Here is a 20,018-nt window from a genome sequence, read left to right as displayed (position 1 = left end):
TTGTTCCTACCTGCAACAGCACACATAGGGTATAAATCTAATATGCTGAAAGCTATCCTTTTGCTCTCTGAGTCACAGTAGGCCAGGTTGTGGATGGTGACATGGAAACAGTGAAATTGTGCTGCAGTAAGAGAGGGCCTGGGTGCACATTAGATAAGTATTTGTAACTGAGTGCAATGGTTTACTGAATATTTAATGCTTGTTGTGTGCTGTAAATAAACGGGTAACTTATTTACCAGTAGTGATTGTCTTCTGTCTCCACTCACTGAGCCCCTGAACGTGATTTCACACAAGTTGCATCCTACAAGGACCGATGGAAAGATTTGACACCTCCAATAATGTCCAGGGGAACACCTCGTCAGGCCCTGGGGTTTTAGCCATCCTAATTTGCCTCAAGACAGTGAGAACCTCTTCCTCAGTAATCCATATATGTTCCATAACCTCGCTGGTGTTTTGCCTCAGTTCTATAAACTCTGTGCCTTCTTTTGAGTAAATACAGATGCAAAACATTCATTTAAGAGCTCCCCCACATTTTTTTGGCTCCACGTGTAGATTATCACTCTGATCTTCAAGGGGATCATTTTGTCCCTTACAATCCTTTTGCTCTTAATATATCTGTAAAAGTCCTTAGGATTCTCCTTCACCTTGTCTGCTAGAACAACCTCTTTGTGTCTTCTTTTAGCCTTCCTGATTTCATTATTAAGTTTTCCCTTGGATCTCCTATATCCACCAGTCCCTCATTTGTTCTTTCCTGCCCATACCTGCAATGCATCTCCTTTTTCTTAAGCAGGGGCTCAATATATCTTGAAAACCAAGGTACCCTAAACCTGTTAGTCTTGCCTTTTATTCTGAAAGGAACATAGAAACCCTGTACTATCAAAATTTCACTTTTGAAGGCATCTCACTTTGCAACCACAGATTTGCCAGAAAACAATCTTCCCCAAAGCACACTTGCCAGATTCTTTCTGATGCAATTAAAATGACCCTTTCTTCAATTTAGAATGTCAGCCCGAGGACCAGACCTAAACTTCTCCATAATTATCCTGAAGTTAATACGACTATGATTGCAAGAACCAAAGGTGTTCTCTCGCATACACTTCTGTCACCTGCCCTGTCTCGATCCCTAATAAGAGATCCAGTATCACTCTCTCTCTAGTTGGGCCTCTACAATTCTGTGCAAGAGTTTTGGGCACACACACACACACACACACACACACACACACACACATATATATATATAGAGAGAGAGAGAGAGAGAGAGAGAAAGAGAGAGAGAGAGAGCTAGGATGCCTATAGGTTATTGGTTAAAATAGGAAGTTAGTTGGAAAAAGGAAATAAGAGTACTTAGCTTTGTATTAGCTCAGTAGTATTAAGTGTTATTTGGTAAGATAGATAGGTAGATAGGTAGATACTTTATTGACTCCAAAAGAAATTACAGTGTCACAGTAGCATTCCAAGTATACAGATATAAATATTAGAAGAGAAGTAGAAAGAATAAAAAATAAGTTACCACAAACTTATAGTTACGGGGGGGGGGGTCATCACTTCTCTGGCTATAGGTTGACTCATTGTAGAGCCAAATAGCCAAGGGTAAGAATGACCTCATATAGCGCTCTTTGGAGCAGTGCAGTTGTACTAGTCTACTACTAAAAGTACTCCTCTGTTCCAGCCAAGGTGTCATGCAAAAGGGTAAAAAATATTGTCAGAATTGCAGGATTTTCTGTAGGGTCCTTTGTTCCATCACAGCCTCTAGTGTGTCCAGTTTGACTCCTATAACAGAGCAAATCTTTCTAATCAGTTTATTGAGCCTGTTGACATCACTCGTGTTGATGCCATTGCCCCAGCACACCACCACATTGAAAAATGTACTGGCAACAACAGACTGGTAGAACAGGTGAAGGAGAGGCCTGCATACTCCAAAGGACCTCAGTCTGCTCAGGAAGTAGGGGTGACTCTGGCCCTCCTTGTACACAACCTCTGTGTTGGTGCTCCATTCAAGTTTGTCATCTAGGTACACCCCTAGGGACTTGTAGGTCCTCAGCACATCCAGATCCTCACCATCAGTTGTAATAAAGAGCAATCCAGGCTTAGTCTTCCTAAAGTCCATCACCATCTCCTTTGTCTTACCAATGTTGAGCTGCAGATGATTCCATTTGCACCATTTGACAAAGTCCTCCACCAGAGCCCTGTATTCATCCTCCCATCTTCCCTCCATAGACCCAACTATTGCTGAGTCATCAGAGAATTTCTGCATATGATATGACTCAATAACAGGAAAGACATAATATTCAGTATGGTGCAAAGGTCTCAGGCACCCTATATGTAGATGTATATGTGCCTAAGACTTCTGCACAGTACTGTATATATTGATTCAGGACATTTTCCTGAATACATTTGATAAATGCTATCCCATTCAATCCTTTTACAGTATGGGCATCTCAGTCTTAATGTTTGCATTAAATTCCATCTGGTATTTTCAGCCCATTTTCCCAGCTGGTCCAGATCACTTTGCAACTGTTGGTAGCCTTCCTTACTGTCCATTATAGCTCCAGTCTTGGTGTTATCTGCAAATTTATTGAACCAGTTTACCACATTATTATCTAAATTATTAATATACATGATGATGCGGTAAAGAGAATCAGGAAAACTATCAATATAAATGATAAACATCAATGGAGCTAGCATCAGTCACTACAGCACACACTAATCACAGGCCTCCAATCAGAGAGACATTATCCGCTGCTACCCTTTGGCTTCTCTTGTTAAATGTATTTCATATCTATCCAGCAAGAAGATTTTAATTTTGTTGCTTGAATTGTGTGTGCTTGGTAAAGTGAGTGAGTCTTGTATTGTCAATTCATTTTGAACATCCACTGATGGACTTCAGCATGTATTCACCCGGTCTTACAAAGTATTCTTTTAGCGGGTCTTCTGGGATCCACGATGATTTGCTTCTACTCCAGTAGGTTCAAGGAAGACAGATGAGGTCAATGTGGGACCTGCAGACTCAACTGTAGATGGGCAGGGTAGTTTTCTGAGTAGTGTGCTCCTTTCATTGAACTTCCGAATGGTCCAGGTTCATAGGTTTTCATTGCCATCCTCACAGCTGCTTTGGTCATAACCAGACATGGACTACGTGTCATGTGTTTCATTGCTAAAGGAAGCTTTAAAAGCCTACTTAAACTTTTAAAATCTTGTCCATCGGACAACCCCTTCCCATTACAGGGGTACGGATAAACTGTTTTGGAAGTCGGATGTCAGGAATGCAAAGAATATAGACATTATGGCCTCATTACTGGGGACGATGGGCTGAGAGGGGACACCAATGCTCATTCACTTATCCTGCCATTGGATTTGGAAAACTTTATAAAGACAATGTCAGGAGGAAAAGGAAAACTTTTTTTAACAAGCATTGAGGTCTTGGTTTTCAAATACCGTTTTCTCTGATGTCCAAAGGCTGTGCTTATGCATTAATGGTGATGAGGAAAGTCACTATTGATATTTGCCTTTGCTAATAAATGGTTCCAAGCTGTGGAAGTAATCCACACTTCCCTTCTTGCCGAGTTTCTTTAGGACGTAACAGTAATGTAGCAGTTATCATGATGCTGTTCGGGCTGTTCTGGTGTTCACAGTTCAATCCCAGGGTCCTCTGTGAGGGGGTCTCTATACGGGGCCCCGTGGAAAGTGTAAGGACGTATTCTGGAGTTAGGGTATATAGCAATTATTAAACTCAACAGTAGCCATTCTTCAGATTTAAATGTGGATTGCAGATTGAATTTAAAACGCAGCTCAGAACAGTGGGTTTCCTAGAGCTGCAGGTTGGAGTCAATTGCAAACAAAGAAACACTCCACTCCATGAGGCCTGGAGGCAGAGGGGATTAACATTCATTTCAGGTGTCTAGAGTGTGGGTGTGAAGAAGGGGGTGTTTGAAAACTACTTGTAATTCAAAGAAGCATTGTAGATACATCGTAACTATAGAATTGTCCTGCTGTTACATTTGATCTTTGGCAAAAAGAATGTCACACAATATTGGGTCGAGCAGGCCTCTTCTTCTAAGAGTGTCTCAAAATATGATGCCTGTTGCTTGTTTTTCTTGAATAAACATTTTAATATCCACTAGCTTCAGTATCTCTTTGTTGACTTTGTTCATATTATAACAGAACGCATGGGTTTTCTGCAGGTCCTTCAGTTTCTTCCCACAGTCCAAAAACGTACCAGGTAAATTAATTGGTCATTGTAATTTGTCCCACGATTTGGTTAGGGTTAATCAGGGTTGTCAGGGGTTGTTGGGCGCTGTGACTCGAAAGGCTGAGAGGGTCTACTCCAAATTGTATCCCGAAGTAAAATAAATTATCAGAACAGACTTGTTTTGAGGCCATCAAGACAATTGTAGCAGCAGAACCAACGACAAAGTATATGAATTGAATTGAACTGAATTGACTTTATTTTTTACATCCTTCACATACATGAGGAGTAAATATCTTTAAGTTACATCTCAGTCTGAATGTGCAATGTGCAAATTATAGTAATTTGTAATAAATAATATGTACAGTAAGACATACAACAGAGAAAACATATAGCTTAGAAATACAATTGGGTCAGCGTAAATTAATCAGTCTGATAGCCTGGTAGAAGAAGCTGTCCTGGAGCCTGTTGGTGATGGCTTTAATGCTGCGGTACTGTTTCCCAGATGGTAGCAGCTGGAACAGTTTGTGGTTGGGGTGACTCGGGTCCCCAATGATCCTTCGGGCCCTTTTTACACACCTGTCACTGTAAATGTCCTGAATAGTGGGAAGTTCACATCCACAGATGTGCTGGGCTGTCCGCACCACTCTCTGCAGAGCCCTGTGATTGAGGGAAGTAAAGTTCCCATACCAGGCAGTGATACAGCCAGTCAGGATGCTCTCAATTGTGCCCTGCAGAAAGTCCTTAGGATTTGGGGACTCATCCTGAACTTCTTCAACCGTCTGAGGTGAAAGAGGTGCTGTTGTACTTTTTTCACCGCACAGCCAGTATGTACAGAACAAGTGAGGTCCTTTGTGATGTTCATGCTGAGGAACTTAAAGCTGTTCACCCTCTCAACCCCAGATCCATTGATGTCTATAGGGATTAGCCTGTCTCTGTTCCTCCTGTAGTCCACAACCAGCTCCTTTGTCTTTGCGACATTGAGGGAGAGGTTGTTTTCTTGGCACCACTGTGTCAGGGTAATGACATCTTCCCTGTAGGCTGCCTTGTTATTATTTGAGATAAGGCCAATCAATGTAGTATTATCTGCAAGTGTAATTAGCAGATTGGAGCTGTGGATGGTGACACGGTCATGGATGTACAGAGAGTAAAGGAGGGGGTTTAGGACACCTGGCCGGCTCCTGTGTTGAGGGTCAGAGGGGCAGAGGTGAGCGAGTCCACTCTTACCACCTGCTGGCGATCTGACAAGAAGTCCAGGATCCAGCTGCACAAGGCAGGGTGAAGGCTGAGGTCTCTGAGCTTCTTGTCGAGCCTGGAGGGAATTATGGTGTTGAATGCTGAACTGCAGTCCATGAACAGCATTCTCTCATCAGCATCCCTCCTCTCCAGGTGCATAAGGACGGTGTGTAGAGCTGAGACGATTGTATCATCCATTGGTTGGTTGTGTCGGTAGGCGACTCATAGGGATCCAGTGTGGGTGGCAGCATGCTGCAGATGTCTTCCTTGACCAGCCTCTCAAAGCATTTGCTTATTACTGAGGTGAGTGCGGCAGGACGTTTGTCGTTCAGACATGTTACCTTGGTCTTCATGGGACAATGGTGGATGTTTTGAAGCAGTAGGGCACTCTACACTGGGAGAGGGAGAGATTAAAAATGTCTGTAAACACACTTGCCAGTTGTGCCGCACATTCTCTCAGTACCCACCCTGATGAAGGGTCTCAGCCTGAAACATTGACTGTTAACTCTTTACCATATATGCTGCCTGGCCTGCTGAGTTCCTCCAGCATTTTGTGTGTGTTGCTCTGATAAGCTTCCCATTGAATGAAAATAATCTATAGAAATATAAGTATTAACTGTATAGAAGTAGCCGATGTTGTCCAATGAGGTCCTTGCTCTGCACTAGGCTCCTCCCACTCGACTTGATCTCACTTTATCAAACTGTTGTACAACATAGACACAAGGGATTCTGCAGATGCTGGAAATCTTGAGCAACACAGAAAATACTGGAGAGACTCAGCAGGTGCTACAATATCTATGGAGAGAAAGAAACAGTCAATATTTCAGCTGACACTCTTCATGAGGACTGAAAAAGAAGGGGCCAGAATAAGAAGGTGGGGGGGAGGGGAGGAGAACAAGTAGGCAAGTGGTAGGTGAAATCAAATGAGGAGGAAAGTGGGTGGGTGAGGGAAAGAGAGGAAGTAAGAAGCTGGGGGGTGGAATAGGTGGAAGAGGTAAAGGGCTGAAGAAGAAGGAAGCTAATAGGAGAGGATAATGGAGCATGATAAAAAAAGGAAGGACGAGAACCGATTGAGGTGATGGGCATGTGAGGAGAAAGGGGCTGAGAGGGTAACTGGAATGGGGAATGGAAAGAGAGGGGAGGGCAAAGGGAGTAATTAATCGAAGTTAGAGAAATCAATGTTCGTGTAATCACATTGGAGGCTACCCAGATGAAATATGATGTGTTGCTTCTCCAACCTGAGTTTGCCCTCATCATGGGAGTAGAAAAGGTCATGGACAGACATGCCAGTTTGGAAATGGGAGTCAAAGTGAAATGGGTGGCCACAGGAAGATCCTGCTTTTGATGGCAGATAGAATGAAGATGCTCAATGAAGCAGTCAAGTCTCAGCAATGTGGAGGAGCTGGCACTGGGTGGCATCAGATACAATAGCTGACCCCAGCAGACTCACAGGTGAACCATTGTCTCACCCAGAAGAACCGTATGGTGTTCTAAGTTCTGGTGAGGGTGGAGGTGTCGGGTCAAGTGTAGCATTTGTCACACTTGCAGGGATAAGTGCCAAGAAGAACTAATGGACAAGGGAGTCAGGTAGAATCAGGTTTAATATCACTAGCATATGCCGTGAAATTTGTTAACTTAGCAGCAGCAGTACAATGCAATACATGATAATATGGAAAAAAATAAGTAAATCAATTACAACAGGTAAATATATATGCATATTAAATAGTTCAATTTTAATTGTGGAAAACAGAACAAAAGTGAAGTAGTGTTTCATGAGTTCAAAGTCCATTTAGGAAACGGATGGCAGAGGGAAGAAGCTGTTTCCGAATCACTGAGTGCATGCCTTCAGGCTTCTGTACCTCCTTCCTGATGGTAACAATGAGAAGAGGGCATGTCCTGGGTGGTTGAGGTCCGTAATAATGGACACCGCCTTTCTGAGGCACCGCTCCTTGAAGGTGTCTTGGATACTACGGAGGCTAGTATCCCAGATGGAGCTGACTAATTTTAACACTTTTTGTAGCTTCTTTTAATCCTGTGCAGTAGCCCCCGGACCAGACCATGATGCAGCCTGTCAGAATGCTCTCCATGGTACTTCTGAAGAAGTTTTTGAGTGTTTTAGGTGACAAACCAAATCTCCTCAAACTCCTAATGAAATATAGCCTCTGTCTTGCTTTCTTTACAGCTGCATCGATATGTTGGGACCAGGTTGGATCCTCAGAGATTTTAACACCCACGAACTTGAAATTGCTCATTCTCTCCACTTCTGATCCCTCTACGAGAATTGGTTTATGTTCCCTCATCTTACCCTTCCTGAACTCCTCAGAGTGGTCCCTTTGGAAATCCCAAGTTCTTTATGTCTCGAAGCTGTTGACCACCAAGCACCCATTTTTGCACTAATCTTTCCATAACCCATTTTATTCTCTCGATCCTATCATAAACTTCCCCAACACCAGATTCTACCGCTCATCTACACTAGCGCAATTTACAATGACTAGTTAACCTAGCAACCCACACATTTGGGTTGTGAGAGGAGACTGGAGCACTGCAGGGTAAACCAACCCAGTCAAAGGACGAATGTGCAAAATCAACACAGAGAGCACTGCAGGTTTCTCTGGTGAACTGGAAATTTGTACAATACTGATAGAATTTAGAAACAATTGGCATCCCTACTGCCCTCAGGCCATTTGAATGATCCCACAATCTTTTGATTTGTGTAACTCAGAAGAGAAACTTACTAAACCGTAAACGGCCCATTATTCTTTTTCCTCAGCTACTGTGCTCTATGCTTCATCTATGAACCAGAATTTGAATTTATCTGACACCTTTTAAGCAATAATATGTCTCAAGGAGTTTTCCAGAAGTTTTGAAGAGAATTCCGGTTTACCACCACAACAGCTGAAGGCACAGCTATCAAAGGCAGATTTATCAAAATAGGCTATCCACATGAGATGCGTAGTGGGGCATAAGATTGCAAGGAAACAAAATACAATGGATTCTGGTTAATTGGGCATCTGTTAATTAGGACAGTTGCTTATTTAGTACAACTTTTAAAGAACAAAAAAAACTAATCGAGAAAATAGCTGGGATTCCATTTGTTTATTTGCTGCTTAGTGGGGCAGGAGATTGTTGCCCAAGTTTTTAACTAGTGTCAGTTGCATGCACTTGTGTGGCCATTAAACACTACACTGCATTTAGAGCGGAGAGTTTTTAAATAGCATTGGCTGAGTGTATTTGTGTTTAAAAAGCAGTGATTTTTGTTACTGATACTGTAGTTGGTGAGAAATAAGCAGTAGGACAATTTGGAAGTATTTTGATCGATGTGGTCTCAAACATTCAGGCTTGGAGATGCCAGAAACGATTGAGTGTGAAAATGAAATAATTTCACTACTTCAACAAGTTCCGAACTATGAAGAATTTGAAGGTATCAACAATCATCTTGGAAGTTACAAGGTAAATGAAGATTTGGAAGAGGCAATCATCGAAAGCATTGTATGAAGGATGTCCATTATCTGAGTTAGATGACTGTGCTGATTTTGTTAATTTACAGTCAATCAAAAGAACATGGCAGTGTACTCCCTGGATGAATTCAGCCATCAATTACTAATACTGTAGTAGTATTGTTAGTGTTCTAATTTGTTCTGTATTTCATTCAAATATATAATTTGTTACTCAGTTAAATGGTAGTTTGTCTTTTTTTATACATTTTAATTACTTCCGTGAAATTTTGGCTAATTGGAGGCAGCCGTTTAATTGGACCAAAATGTACCTGTAAGTGCTCAGCAGCTCAAGACAACACTTGTAAAGATCTGATAAAAGGGTTTCTACCTGAAACATTAGCTCTGTTTCTTTTTCCAAAGATGTTGTTTGACCTGTTGACTGTTTCCAGCATCGTTGCTTTCCAAATCTCCAGCATCTGCAGTTTTTTAAAAATATATTTTTGTTTAGAAGGTTGCATGATTGGAGGAGGTCACAGAGATAGAGAGCAGTAAGACAACACAGAAATTTAAAAACAAGCATAAAAATCTTAAAATTAAAAAAAACTAACTAGAGGCTAGCATGGGTCTATGAGCACAGATGTAACCTCCAGGCTGATCAGAGCACTAGGTGAGAGGGTTTATAGTTATAAATAAGGGACAGTTGCAGAACATTTCCAGGCTGTGGCAGGCTTCTGTTCCTGTAAACTCTGTAAACCAAAGTCAGAAAGTGGGAAATGTAGCCACAAACCAAGTTCTCACAGGCTGAAGAGGCCTGCAAGCCTGCAGCAGCCAGCAACTTCATTCCATTGGTCGTATGTACACAAGTTGAGCATTTGTAACCTGGAGAGGCCTGTGGTTAAAACTAAGGTGCGAGGGAAGTTATTCCTGAAGTGGGTGGTGAACATCCGGAATTACCTACCACAGAGGGTTTTACACATTGATCATTGAGGGTATTTAAAGAGGAGAATTGAGTAGGAAAGTGACAAGGAAGAAGAGTAGGGGCCTAGGGCAGATCAGCCATGTTGGACAGGCTGGATGGGCTGAGTAGCCTGTTGCTGTGTTCTTGTGAGAGAGGTTAGTGTAGCCAAACCTGTGCTCTACAACAGGCAGCATTGACGCTGCTCCATTTGCAGGTAAAAACCGCTGCCGCTCTTAGCGGGATTGGATCGGGCACTTCTGCAATCTCCAGGGGGATTCGTCGAGGTTGGATAGTGGAGGACGCAAGGGTGCCCATTGATCCCTAATGGGGAAACGTGAACCAGATGTCGGCTCCATCACACCACTCCATTTGAGGTGTCGAGCTAGATTAATAAAAATGAGAGCAGAAAACGAACAGGTGTTCAGCACCCTCTGCTTGCATTTAACTGGTCTCCTCTTGAAGCTGTAGGAGTCTTAGATCCCATGCTGCAAGGTTCAATCATCCCAGAGGCTCGTGACTATGGGCTCATTTTCAGGGGACTCTGTAGTTTGATGTTTGATGTCCTCAATGCTGAACACCCTCCACGGCTGTGGACTCATTTTTGGGGAGCCTGCAGTTCACTTTCCATGTATTTTGTGTTTACTCTTTTTTACCGTTTATGCAATTTGATTGAGGCATGGAACTAGCTATGCACATTGTGGCCTGCAGCCATTGACACAGCACTGAACTGACTGACTTGGGGGTTGTGGCTCTGGAATCATTTTGGGGACTGTGGTTTTTTTGTTTAATGTTCTGGGTGTTATCTGCTCACTTTTTGCTGTTTGCATGATTTATTCTTTTTTTGCTTGTTGGGCATTTGATCTTTTTCTCTGTGGGGTTTTTCTCTGAACAGGTTCTATGGTGTTAGTTTCGTGGCTGTTTGCAGGAATACAATCTCATGGTTGATAATATAAACACGAGAAAGTCTGAAAATTCTGGAAATCCAAAGCAATACACACACAATGCTAGAGGAACTCAGCAGGTCAGGCAGCATCTACGGAAAATAAATAAACAGTTGACAAGCAACACACATCAAAGTTGCTGGTGAACGCAGCAGGCCAGGCAGCATCTCTAGGAAGAGGTGCAGACGACGTTTCAGGCCGAGACCTTTCGTCAGGTCAATTCATGCAGAAACCCTTCTTCAGGATTATATGCACTTTGAACTTTGAATGCGAAGGGAATCCCACTGGCCAATCCGCTGCCACGGTAACCGAGGCCCTCCGGGTCATGTGGTGGAGACTCGGCGGCGGCAGATCACGTGGTGTGGGAATCGGCGGCGGCAGATCACGTGGTGGGGGCTCGGCGGCGGCAGCGGCAGCGGCAGCGGCAGAGGCAGATCGCGTGGGTGGTTGTGGAGCGCTTGTTGGTGTCATGGATGTGAGTGGATTGGATGTTGCGGTGGGAGCAGGAGCCGATAGCTGTGCTGGAGCGCGGGCGGTGAGCTTGCAGCTGTTGCTGGCTCAGGCCCGCACCCTGAGGGCTGAACTGAAGAACTTGAGGTGAGGGAGCGGGACCGAAGCGAAGGGGGGTGGGGTCTGCGGCCACAGACAATAGTCCCGGTTGTAGGACGCTCTTCACGCCGTTCCCGAAGGTCTATAATCACAGAGCACGGAAATAGGCCCTTGTGTCTAACTCGTGTATGTTGGTCAAGGTTTCTTCCTGAACTGGACCTGCATTTGACTCATATCCACCCGAACCGTTCCTATCCATACACCTGTCCGATTTTTTGGAATGTAAATAGGAAGTGCCAGTATGCACAGCGTGATCCACAAGCAGCAATGTGATAAAGCAAAACAAAACAGAATGGGCTGCATTTGTGGGGCGAGAAATGATTAGGTAACTTGGATTGAAGACTGTCAAAACAGAATGGAACTGAATAAACTTGGTGAGCTGCAGTCTGTGATGGGATAAAATACTGGGTGGCTAAGGGAATTAGTTGTAAACAAGGGTAGATTATCATTCAGTGAATGGGAGCAGTTATTTAGCGACAAGTTAGACAAAAGGATGAGGTAGTTATGTACAGGAGGAGAAAAAGGGGCGATTTCTGAGGGGCAAAGCCATCCATCACTTGGATGGTCAATACCTGATGAGGAATCAGGTCAGCATGGTTTTGTAAGTGTTCAAAGTAAATTTAATGGCAAAGTGAGTGTATGTCACCGTATACTTGAGAATCATTTTCTTGCAGGCATTCATAGTAGAACAAAGGAGTACAATAGAATCGATGAAAAACTACACACAAAGACTGACACGTAACTGGAGTGCAAAAGAAGACCACTGCAAATACAAAAACACAACACAGATAATAAATAAACAATACTGAGAACATGAGCTGCAGTGAGTCCGTAGGTTGTGTTCAATAATCAGTTCGGTGTTGAAGTGAGTGAAGTTGTCCACACTGGCTCAGAAGCTTCATGGGTGGAAGGTAATAATTGCCCCTGAACCTTCTGGTGTGGAACCTAGGGCTCCTGTACCTCCTTCCCAATGGCAGCAGTGAGAAGAGAGTATACCCTGAATGGTAGGTGTCCTTGTTGATGGATGCTGCTTTCTTGAGGCAGTGCTCCTTGTAGATGTCAATGTTGGGGAGGGCTTTCTGCCTGTAGGCTTTGCTGTTATAGGACGTTGGTGTTTCCGTATCGGCCCATGGGGCAAGCAGTCAGGATACTCCACAATGCATTTGTAGACGTTTGTTAAGTTTTTCGATGACGTGCCAGATCTGTGCAAATTTCTAAGAAAGTAGAGATACTGCTGTGCTCTCTTTGAAATGGCACTTGCATGCTGGTCCCAGAACAGATCCTCTGACATGATAATGCAAAGAAATTTAAAGTTACTGACCCCCTCCACCTCTGATCACGTAATCATGTCCAGGAGTTCATGTCTGATGAATCATTTCGACTTTTTTTTGAAGAGCTAACTAAGGAGATAGGTGAAGGTAGGGCAGTGGAGGTTGTATCGATAAATAAATAAATGTGGATGTCAGTGAGGCCTTTGACAAGGTCCTGCTTGGCAGGCTTATCTGAAAGATTAGGTTACATGAGATTCAGTATTGGCTCATTGTTAAGAAACAGGTGATGACTGAAGGTCATTTCTTTTCCTGGTGGCTTCTGACTAGTGGGGTGCTTCATGATTCAGTGTTGGGACCTTTTACTCACTATGTAAATAATTTGGATATGATTGTACATGGTATGATTAGCAAGTTTGCTGATGCAAAGTTATAGGTCTTGTTGATAGTGAAGCAGTTTACAATGAATTATGAGGAGATCTTGATCAGTAAGGGAGATGAGGTGAGATGCAACAAATAAATTTCAACTGGGTCAAGCATGAAGTGGTGCATTTTGGACATTCATACCAGGATAGGACCTCTGCAGTGGATGGCAGGATACAGACAAATGTTGTGGAACATAGGGACCTGGGGCTACAAGTGTGCTGAAAGTGGCCCACACATAGACAGGGTGGTGAAGAAGACATTTAGTGTATTACCCTTCATCTGTGAGGACATTGAGTTTAGGAGTAGGGGCATTATGTCCATGTTATGCAAGTAATGACACACTTGGTGTATTGTGTACACTTCTGGTCACTCTTATTGGAAAGACATCGTCAAGCTGGAGAAGGTAGAGAAGGGATTTACAAGGATGCTGCCTGCGCTAGAGAACCTGATTATAGAGAGAGGTTGAAGTATAGGAGATTGCGAGATGACCTCACAAAAGTTCATAAAATGAAGAGTATAAATAAGTCATATTCTCTTCTGAGGGTTGGGGAGCTACAACTAGTGGATAAAGATAGGGGGTAGAGATCTAAAATACACCTGAAAAGTAACTGCTTTACACAGAGAGGAATGGGTGGTTTCTGGAATGAGTTGCCAGAGGATGTGGCCAGGGCAGCTCCAATTATAACAATTAAGAGACATTTGGAAAGGCAAATGGTCCTTTCCTGAAGGGAAAGGGCTCTGAGAGTTTGTGTTGAATGCAGGCAACTGGGACCAGCAAGGGCTATGCTGTGGTTGGCACAGTCCAGCTGGGCCTATGGGTCTGTTTTTGTGCTGTTTAATGGGCCCAGTCCAGAGCTACCAAAGAGGTAAACAAGGAATTTAAATAAATCTATAAGCTGAGGTAATATTACATGATGGATGACAGGAATCAAAATACCTGAAGTTACAGCATTCAATAATGAGCCCAAAAGGTTGTAATGTGTCCAGAACAATACCTCATTTTCTGTCTGGGCAGGATGGAGTCTTATTAGCATAATATTGAACTCTACAACTTTAGGTAATGAGGTTTCCTAGTTTGGATCAGTCGTTCATCCTATCATACCAGCTCATCTTTTTTTTAAACCTTATTTCCCTCTGGGAGTGGAGGATATCCCCAGCCTGAGTTGGGCCTGTCTTTGCACTCTGCATTTCAAATCTCACTCATTCTTTTGTCCTTGTTCCCTCATTGATCAACTAATTCAGCTCATCCTCATAGTTACCCCAGTTCTAACACCATGATTACCCCAATATTAACCTGTCAGACACGTCCCCCTCTCCGTAGCTTTACAAACTTTTGTTTCCTTTTCAGTTCTGATGAAGGGGTTTCAATCTGAAGCATTGATTTTGTTTCTTCCCACAAATGCAGCCTGACCTATTGAGCATTTTCAGTATTCCTATTTTTGTCTTGGCTTTTGATTATGGCCATTTTTTGTAATGCGATTAAGACTAGATGCTTTATTGATACTGACTAGAAGATAAACATTGCCTCCGGGACTCTTGATAAAACTGCCCCATTCTTTCATACTGTGGCCCTGGAATATTTTATAATAAAACAGATAATGCTTAAAAAACTCGGGCTAGACACCATATGTGGAGAAAGAAATGGGGTAGCAGACCTTTGTTAAATATCCACATCTTCATTTTTTAAAATTTACTAGAAATTTTGCTCAGTTGTGAGGGCAGATAGCCTTTTTTATCTTGTTGACAGTATAGCACTACTTCTACTCCATTGGAGTTTCAGTCTGAGTAGGACAGAAACCTGATGTAGAGGAACAAATGGAATTGGTTTGGGTATAGGTTGGTTATACTTCCAATTGGAAAAGAGGGATTTATTAATTGCTTAAAAATCACAAAACTGCAGATGCTGAAAATTATTTAACAGGCCATTAACCTGAAACATTAACAGTTCTCACTGTACAGATCACAAACAAAAGAAAATCTCCAGATGCTGGAAATTGGCTTGGCCCAAAACATCGACTGTACTCATTTCCGTAGATGCTGCCTGGCCTGTTGAGTTCCTCCAGCATCTTGTGTGTATCACTCACTGTACATATATTGCCTGACTTGCTAAATCTTTCCAGTATTTTCTGTTTTTATTTGATTCTTGGATTGCCTGGTATAATCTCACTCTTATTTTGCTACCTGTGTTTCCAGCTAGTTTGAATGGAATGCAGTTTTCTTTGAAGTGACATTAAATTGAGCCCCATCTGGATATAAAAGATTTTCTGGCTGCCACCTTGAAGATCATTAGGGCATTCCTTCCAATTACTTGGTTATACCTTGAACCAGCATCCCAAAGAAGATAATCTATTTCTAGTGGTTAACTAATAAACTGCTGGAAGAACTCACTAGGTCAAGCACCATCTGTGGAGCATAAAGAATGGTTGACATTTAGGGTTGAGACTCTGTATTGGACAGATGTTAGATTGCGAGACATTTAAGCAGCCTGACCTACTGACTATATTCAACTTTCTATTGTTTTTATTCCACTTTACCAGCATCTGAAGTGTTCTTTTTCATTACTGTTTGTGGACAAACAGATCACTTTGAACAGATATTTAGATTCTGGAATGCATTTTGACAATTGCTGTGTACAAATTGTTGGATATTCTTCACTAGATTAAAGTCATAACTCCATCTTAATACTTCCATTTGTTGTAAAATGGATTAGGATGACCTAGGAAAAGATAAGGGAGGTGCTCGGTAAATGAAAATATTTCTGAAAATACAGTCAGTTCTGTTTTTACTTATATTGAACACACTCTTTGATTAATGCATTTCAAATTTTATTAGCTCATCAACAAGAGAAAGTCTGCAGATGCCGGAAAACCGAGCAGCACACACAAAATGTTGGAGAAACTCAGCAGGCCAGGCAGCATCTATGGAAAAAAATACAGTCAATGTTTCAGGCCAAAACCCTTCAGCAGGACTAGAGGAAAAAAAGCTGAGGTGTTGATTTGTAAGATTTGTGTGTGTTGCTAAAATTTTATTAGGTAGCTTTTGACCAGTAACTTGAGCAAGGAAACCTAAAGGTCAATAAAGAGTTAATGCTGATTTTTAAAAAATACAATTAGTTGAATGTGAAATTGTTTTGCTGCATTTGTTTCAAAAATGGTTCTGTACAAATATGTTGGCTTCTGGTCCTCCAGATATCTCAAAAGCTTTCTTCCGTGTAAATCTAGCCCACAATTTTTCAGCAACGCTCTGTAAATGGAAACAGTTTGCTCTTCAACAGTGCTCTTCTTCCAGCAAATCATTCCATGTCCATCATCTCCTCATTGGTGTTCATGGTGTTGCTTTGGCCTTGGAATTCCCTATTCCGAAAGGCCTTCATGCTCTTCTTTTAGACATGTCCTTTATTATATTTTTAAAGGAGCGTTTCCCAGCCCTTCGTAATATCTTTATAGGCTCAGTATCTGCATTTGTCAGGAATTCCCGTCTTTCTTTTTCTAAAGAGACCATACCGTACGCAAGTTGTTGAAATCACGCAGTGGTGCTCTAAATGCATTCTAGAATCAAAATATCTTAAAAGTGATCTGTAGAAAGAATCATGCATAGCAGGTGGAATTCTAAAGGTTCCCTTAACACTTCTTGTAAGGTAATCCTTTTGTTTAATGTACTTTTTCTTTTTGTATTGTGTATTATACTGTTACAAAATTGTCTAATTACCAAGTCTTCCGACATGGGTAACTTTTAGATTAATTCAGAGTTGTTGATTCCTTTGCAAAGGAAGAGTTACTCTGAAATGTATCCATATTGCTAATGATCTCTTTTAAATATATAAAATCTTAGGCAAGAAGTTAACAAAGCTGTTCATGTACATAAGAAATCAATTGAAGATCTACGAGTTCTCTTGTATAGTTTGAAAAGAGGATCTAGCCAAGCTGATGTGCCCATCCAGAATGATGTTCCCACCAGAAATCAACAATCTCTATCTTTGGAGAAAGGTAAGAAATTATAATTAGCTAAAGTTCTAATTTGAAAATTAACCTCTATATTCCTTAGCAGCAGTAGAAAAGTACATTATTTAATATTATCAAGCATTCATTAGGGTGCATTATGGTTCGTAGTATTTTAAAGAATGATTCATATTCAATAAGTCATAAAATTAGTCTTTGGTATCTGTAGGATGCTGGCCATAGATGGAGCCACTGTTATCACAGGAAAGCAGCATCCATTATCAGAGATCCCCATCAGCCTGGTCTCTTCTTGCTGCAGCCATCAGGAAGAAGGTACAGGAGCCTCAGGGTTCACACTACCAGGTTCAGGAGTAGTTACTAACCCTCAACCATCAGGCTCTTGAAACAGAGAGAATAACTTCACTCAACTGAACTATTCCCACAACCTTGGTGTCACTTTCAAGGACTTATTACTTCATGTTCTTGATATTTACTGCTCATTTCTTTATTATTATTATTTTTGCTTTTTTTCTTTCTTTTTGTATTTGCACAGTTTGTGGTCTTTTGCACATTGGTTGTACATCCGCCCTGTTGACGCAGTCTCTCATTGATTCTATTATGGTTATTAGATTTATTGATCTACCCACAAGAATAAGAATCTCGGTTGTATATGGTGACGTATATATTTATGCGATGATAATAAATTTACTTCGAACTTTGATAACTAGGGATGAAAAAGCTATTAACTTTAATGTAGAATTTAATTTTGGCTGTGGTGAATTATTTTTATTTGATCTGCTGGCCTTTGGATTATCGTTTTTAAAAATCAGAGCAGACCAAATAATATTTGTCAGTCATCATTCTATTCCCAGAGATGGAGATGCAGTGCTCTTGGCATCTTCTGGACGTGTTGACATCTTGAACAGTGCATGACAAGCTGCTCGATCTGCTGATCTATCCCAGGCCACCAAACAGAGCTTTGACCATGTCTAGATGACAGGCATGTGGCTGCTCCATCATCTTAGCTCTCAGCGTGGATGGTGCAACAACTCTCAATCCCCATGCAAGGGAAACCCCATCGAGGGGAAGTTCACCCCAGTGCTGGTAAGAATGGAGGAACTGAAATTTCTGATGCACATTCCAGCCATTTTGGGTTGCCGTGTAGACTTGAGACAATGTGGGGTCTTTTCTGGTTTCCCTCTGGATCATCTCTGCTGTAATAAGGAGACTTTCAATTTACTATAGGGAGATTATGTCTAGAGGATTAAGATTTCAGCTATTTCCTTATCCAGACGTAAATGGGACAGTCCATCAGTATTTCTGTGATTAGTTGTCCTCTTGAATGCACTCTTGCAATTGTGTCCTCAGAAAAACAGAGCCCATCTCTGCACTCATGTTGCTGCTGTCTGGAATGAAAATGGACACTTGTGATTGATGATCAGTAATGATCAATACAATACTGGTTTAAACGTTTTACACCCCAAACCAGGCTGAAGGCCTCTCTCCTAGAAAGCACTTGAACTGTGACACACCCTTTGTCCTTGTGGCAGCAATCACTGCTTGAATTTTCTCAGTGCCCTCGTGTAATTTTTGTGCGTCATTGGTGTGACCAGGAAGTGATGCTTGGTTTAAAAATCACTTGCTGCATCGTGCTCTGAGCCTACAATCTACTAATTTTTTTAATGCTGTTTTGAGATTTTGGAGATGTTGCTTGTCATGCTCACCAGTAATAGTGAAGTCATCCAGGTAACACTGCCTGGGAAGCCTTACAGCATCCGGTCAATAGCTTTCTGCCAGAGTACAGATGCTATTCCAAAAATAAGCCCATTATAGCCCTTTGTGAGTGTTTATGGTTTGAAATTTGTTGGACCCTTCTTCCATCTCCATCTGTAGGTAAGCCTCAGCTAACCGAGCTAAGTCTACGTTGTTGAAAAGTTTCCCTCCAGAAAGCTTTGCAAAGATATCCTCTATCCTGGGCAGAGAGTATTGATCTACTTTCAATAATGAGTTGATGGTGACCTTAAAATAGTTACAGATTTTGACAGATACATTTTTCTTAGCTACTGGAATCACTGGCGTTGCCCATGGGCTCCACTCAACATTGAAGAGAATTCCTCCAGCCTCCATACTATCTAGTTCACTGGCTGCATTATCACAGATTATCTAAGGAACCAGTACCTTAATTAATTCCCTTTCAGCTGATTCTTGCAGTGGATGTGGCATGCAAATAGTGGATGGATCTCCAATCAAGTTGTAGTTGTCTCAGCCATTCAATGCCCCACAATTCTGACCCTCCTGTTTGTACCACATACAAGCCCAATGTGGTTCATTGGTTGAAATGAATTGAATTGACTTTATTTCTTACATCCTTCACATACATGAGGAGTTAAGACTTTACCTTATGTCTCTGCCAAAATGTGCAATGTGCAAACATAGTAATTTATAATAAATAGAACAGTCAGTGTGACATAGAAATACACTCAAATCAGTGTGAGTTAATCAGTCTGATGGCCTGGTGGAAGAAGCTGTCCCAGAGCCTGTTGGTCCTGGCTTTTATGCTGCGGTACCGTTTCCCGGATGGTAGCTGCTGGAATAGATTATGGTTGGGGTGACTCAGGTCCCCTATGATCCTTCAGGCCCTTTTTTCACACCTATATTTTTAAATGTCCTGAATCAGGGGAAGTTCACAACTACAGATGCGTTGGGCTGTCCGCACCACACTCTGCAGAATCCTGCGATTAAGGGAGGTACAGTTCCCATACCAGGCCGTGATGCAGCCAGTCAGAATGCTCTCAATTGTGCCCCTGTAGAAAGTTCTTAGGATTTGGGGGCCCATACCAAACTTCCTCAACATGAGGCGCTGTTGTGCCTTTTTCACAACACATCTGGTGTGTATAGACCATGTGAGATCCTTGGTGATGTGGATGCCGAGGAACTTGAAGCTGTTTACCCTCTCAACACCAGAGCCATTGATGTTAATTGGGGTTAATAGGGATTCCTCCTGTAATCCACAACTAGC

The 20,018-nt window shown here is 42.0% G+C and overlaps 1 protein-coding gene across 3 annotated transcripts in view; it reads left to right on the top strand.

Annotated features, from left to right (window-relative positions):
• Nucleotides 1–11,110: 11,110 nt before the first annotated feature.
• The window catches only part of trmo (tRNA methyltransferase O), a 41,805-nt gene continuing 32,897 nt past the window's right edge, over nucleotides 11,111–20,018 (top strand). The window contains exons 1-2 of one of the 3 annotated variants that reach the window (XM_072258052.1): nucleotides 11,111–11,233; nucleotides 16,893–17,047. In XM_072258052.1, the coding sequence (XP_072114153.1) occupies nucleotides 11,232–11,233; nucleotides 16,893–17,047 (157 nt within the window). In that variant the 5' untranslated portion in view covers nucleotides 11,111–11,231. Of the gene's footprint in view, nucleotides 11,356–16,892; nucleotides 17,048–17,871; nucleotides 18,104–20,018 lie in introns of all 3 variants that reach the window. The other 2 variants (XM_072258051.1, XM_072258054.1) reach the window with 2 other exon arrangements.

Source organism: Mobula birostris, chromosome 5, assembly GCF_030028105.1.
Source record: "Mobula birostris isolate sMobBir1 chromosome 5, sMobBir1.hap1, whole genome shotgun sequence".
Lineage (NCBI taxonomy): Eukaryota > Metazoa > Chordata > Chondrichthyes > Myliobatiformes > Myliobatidae > Mobula > Mobula birostris.
Note: the sequence above shows the minus strand (reverse complement) of the source record. Positions and strands in the feature narration are given on the sequence as shown.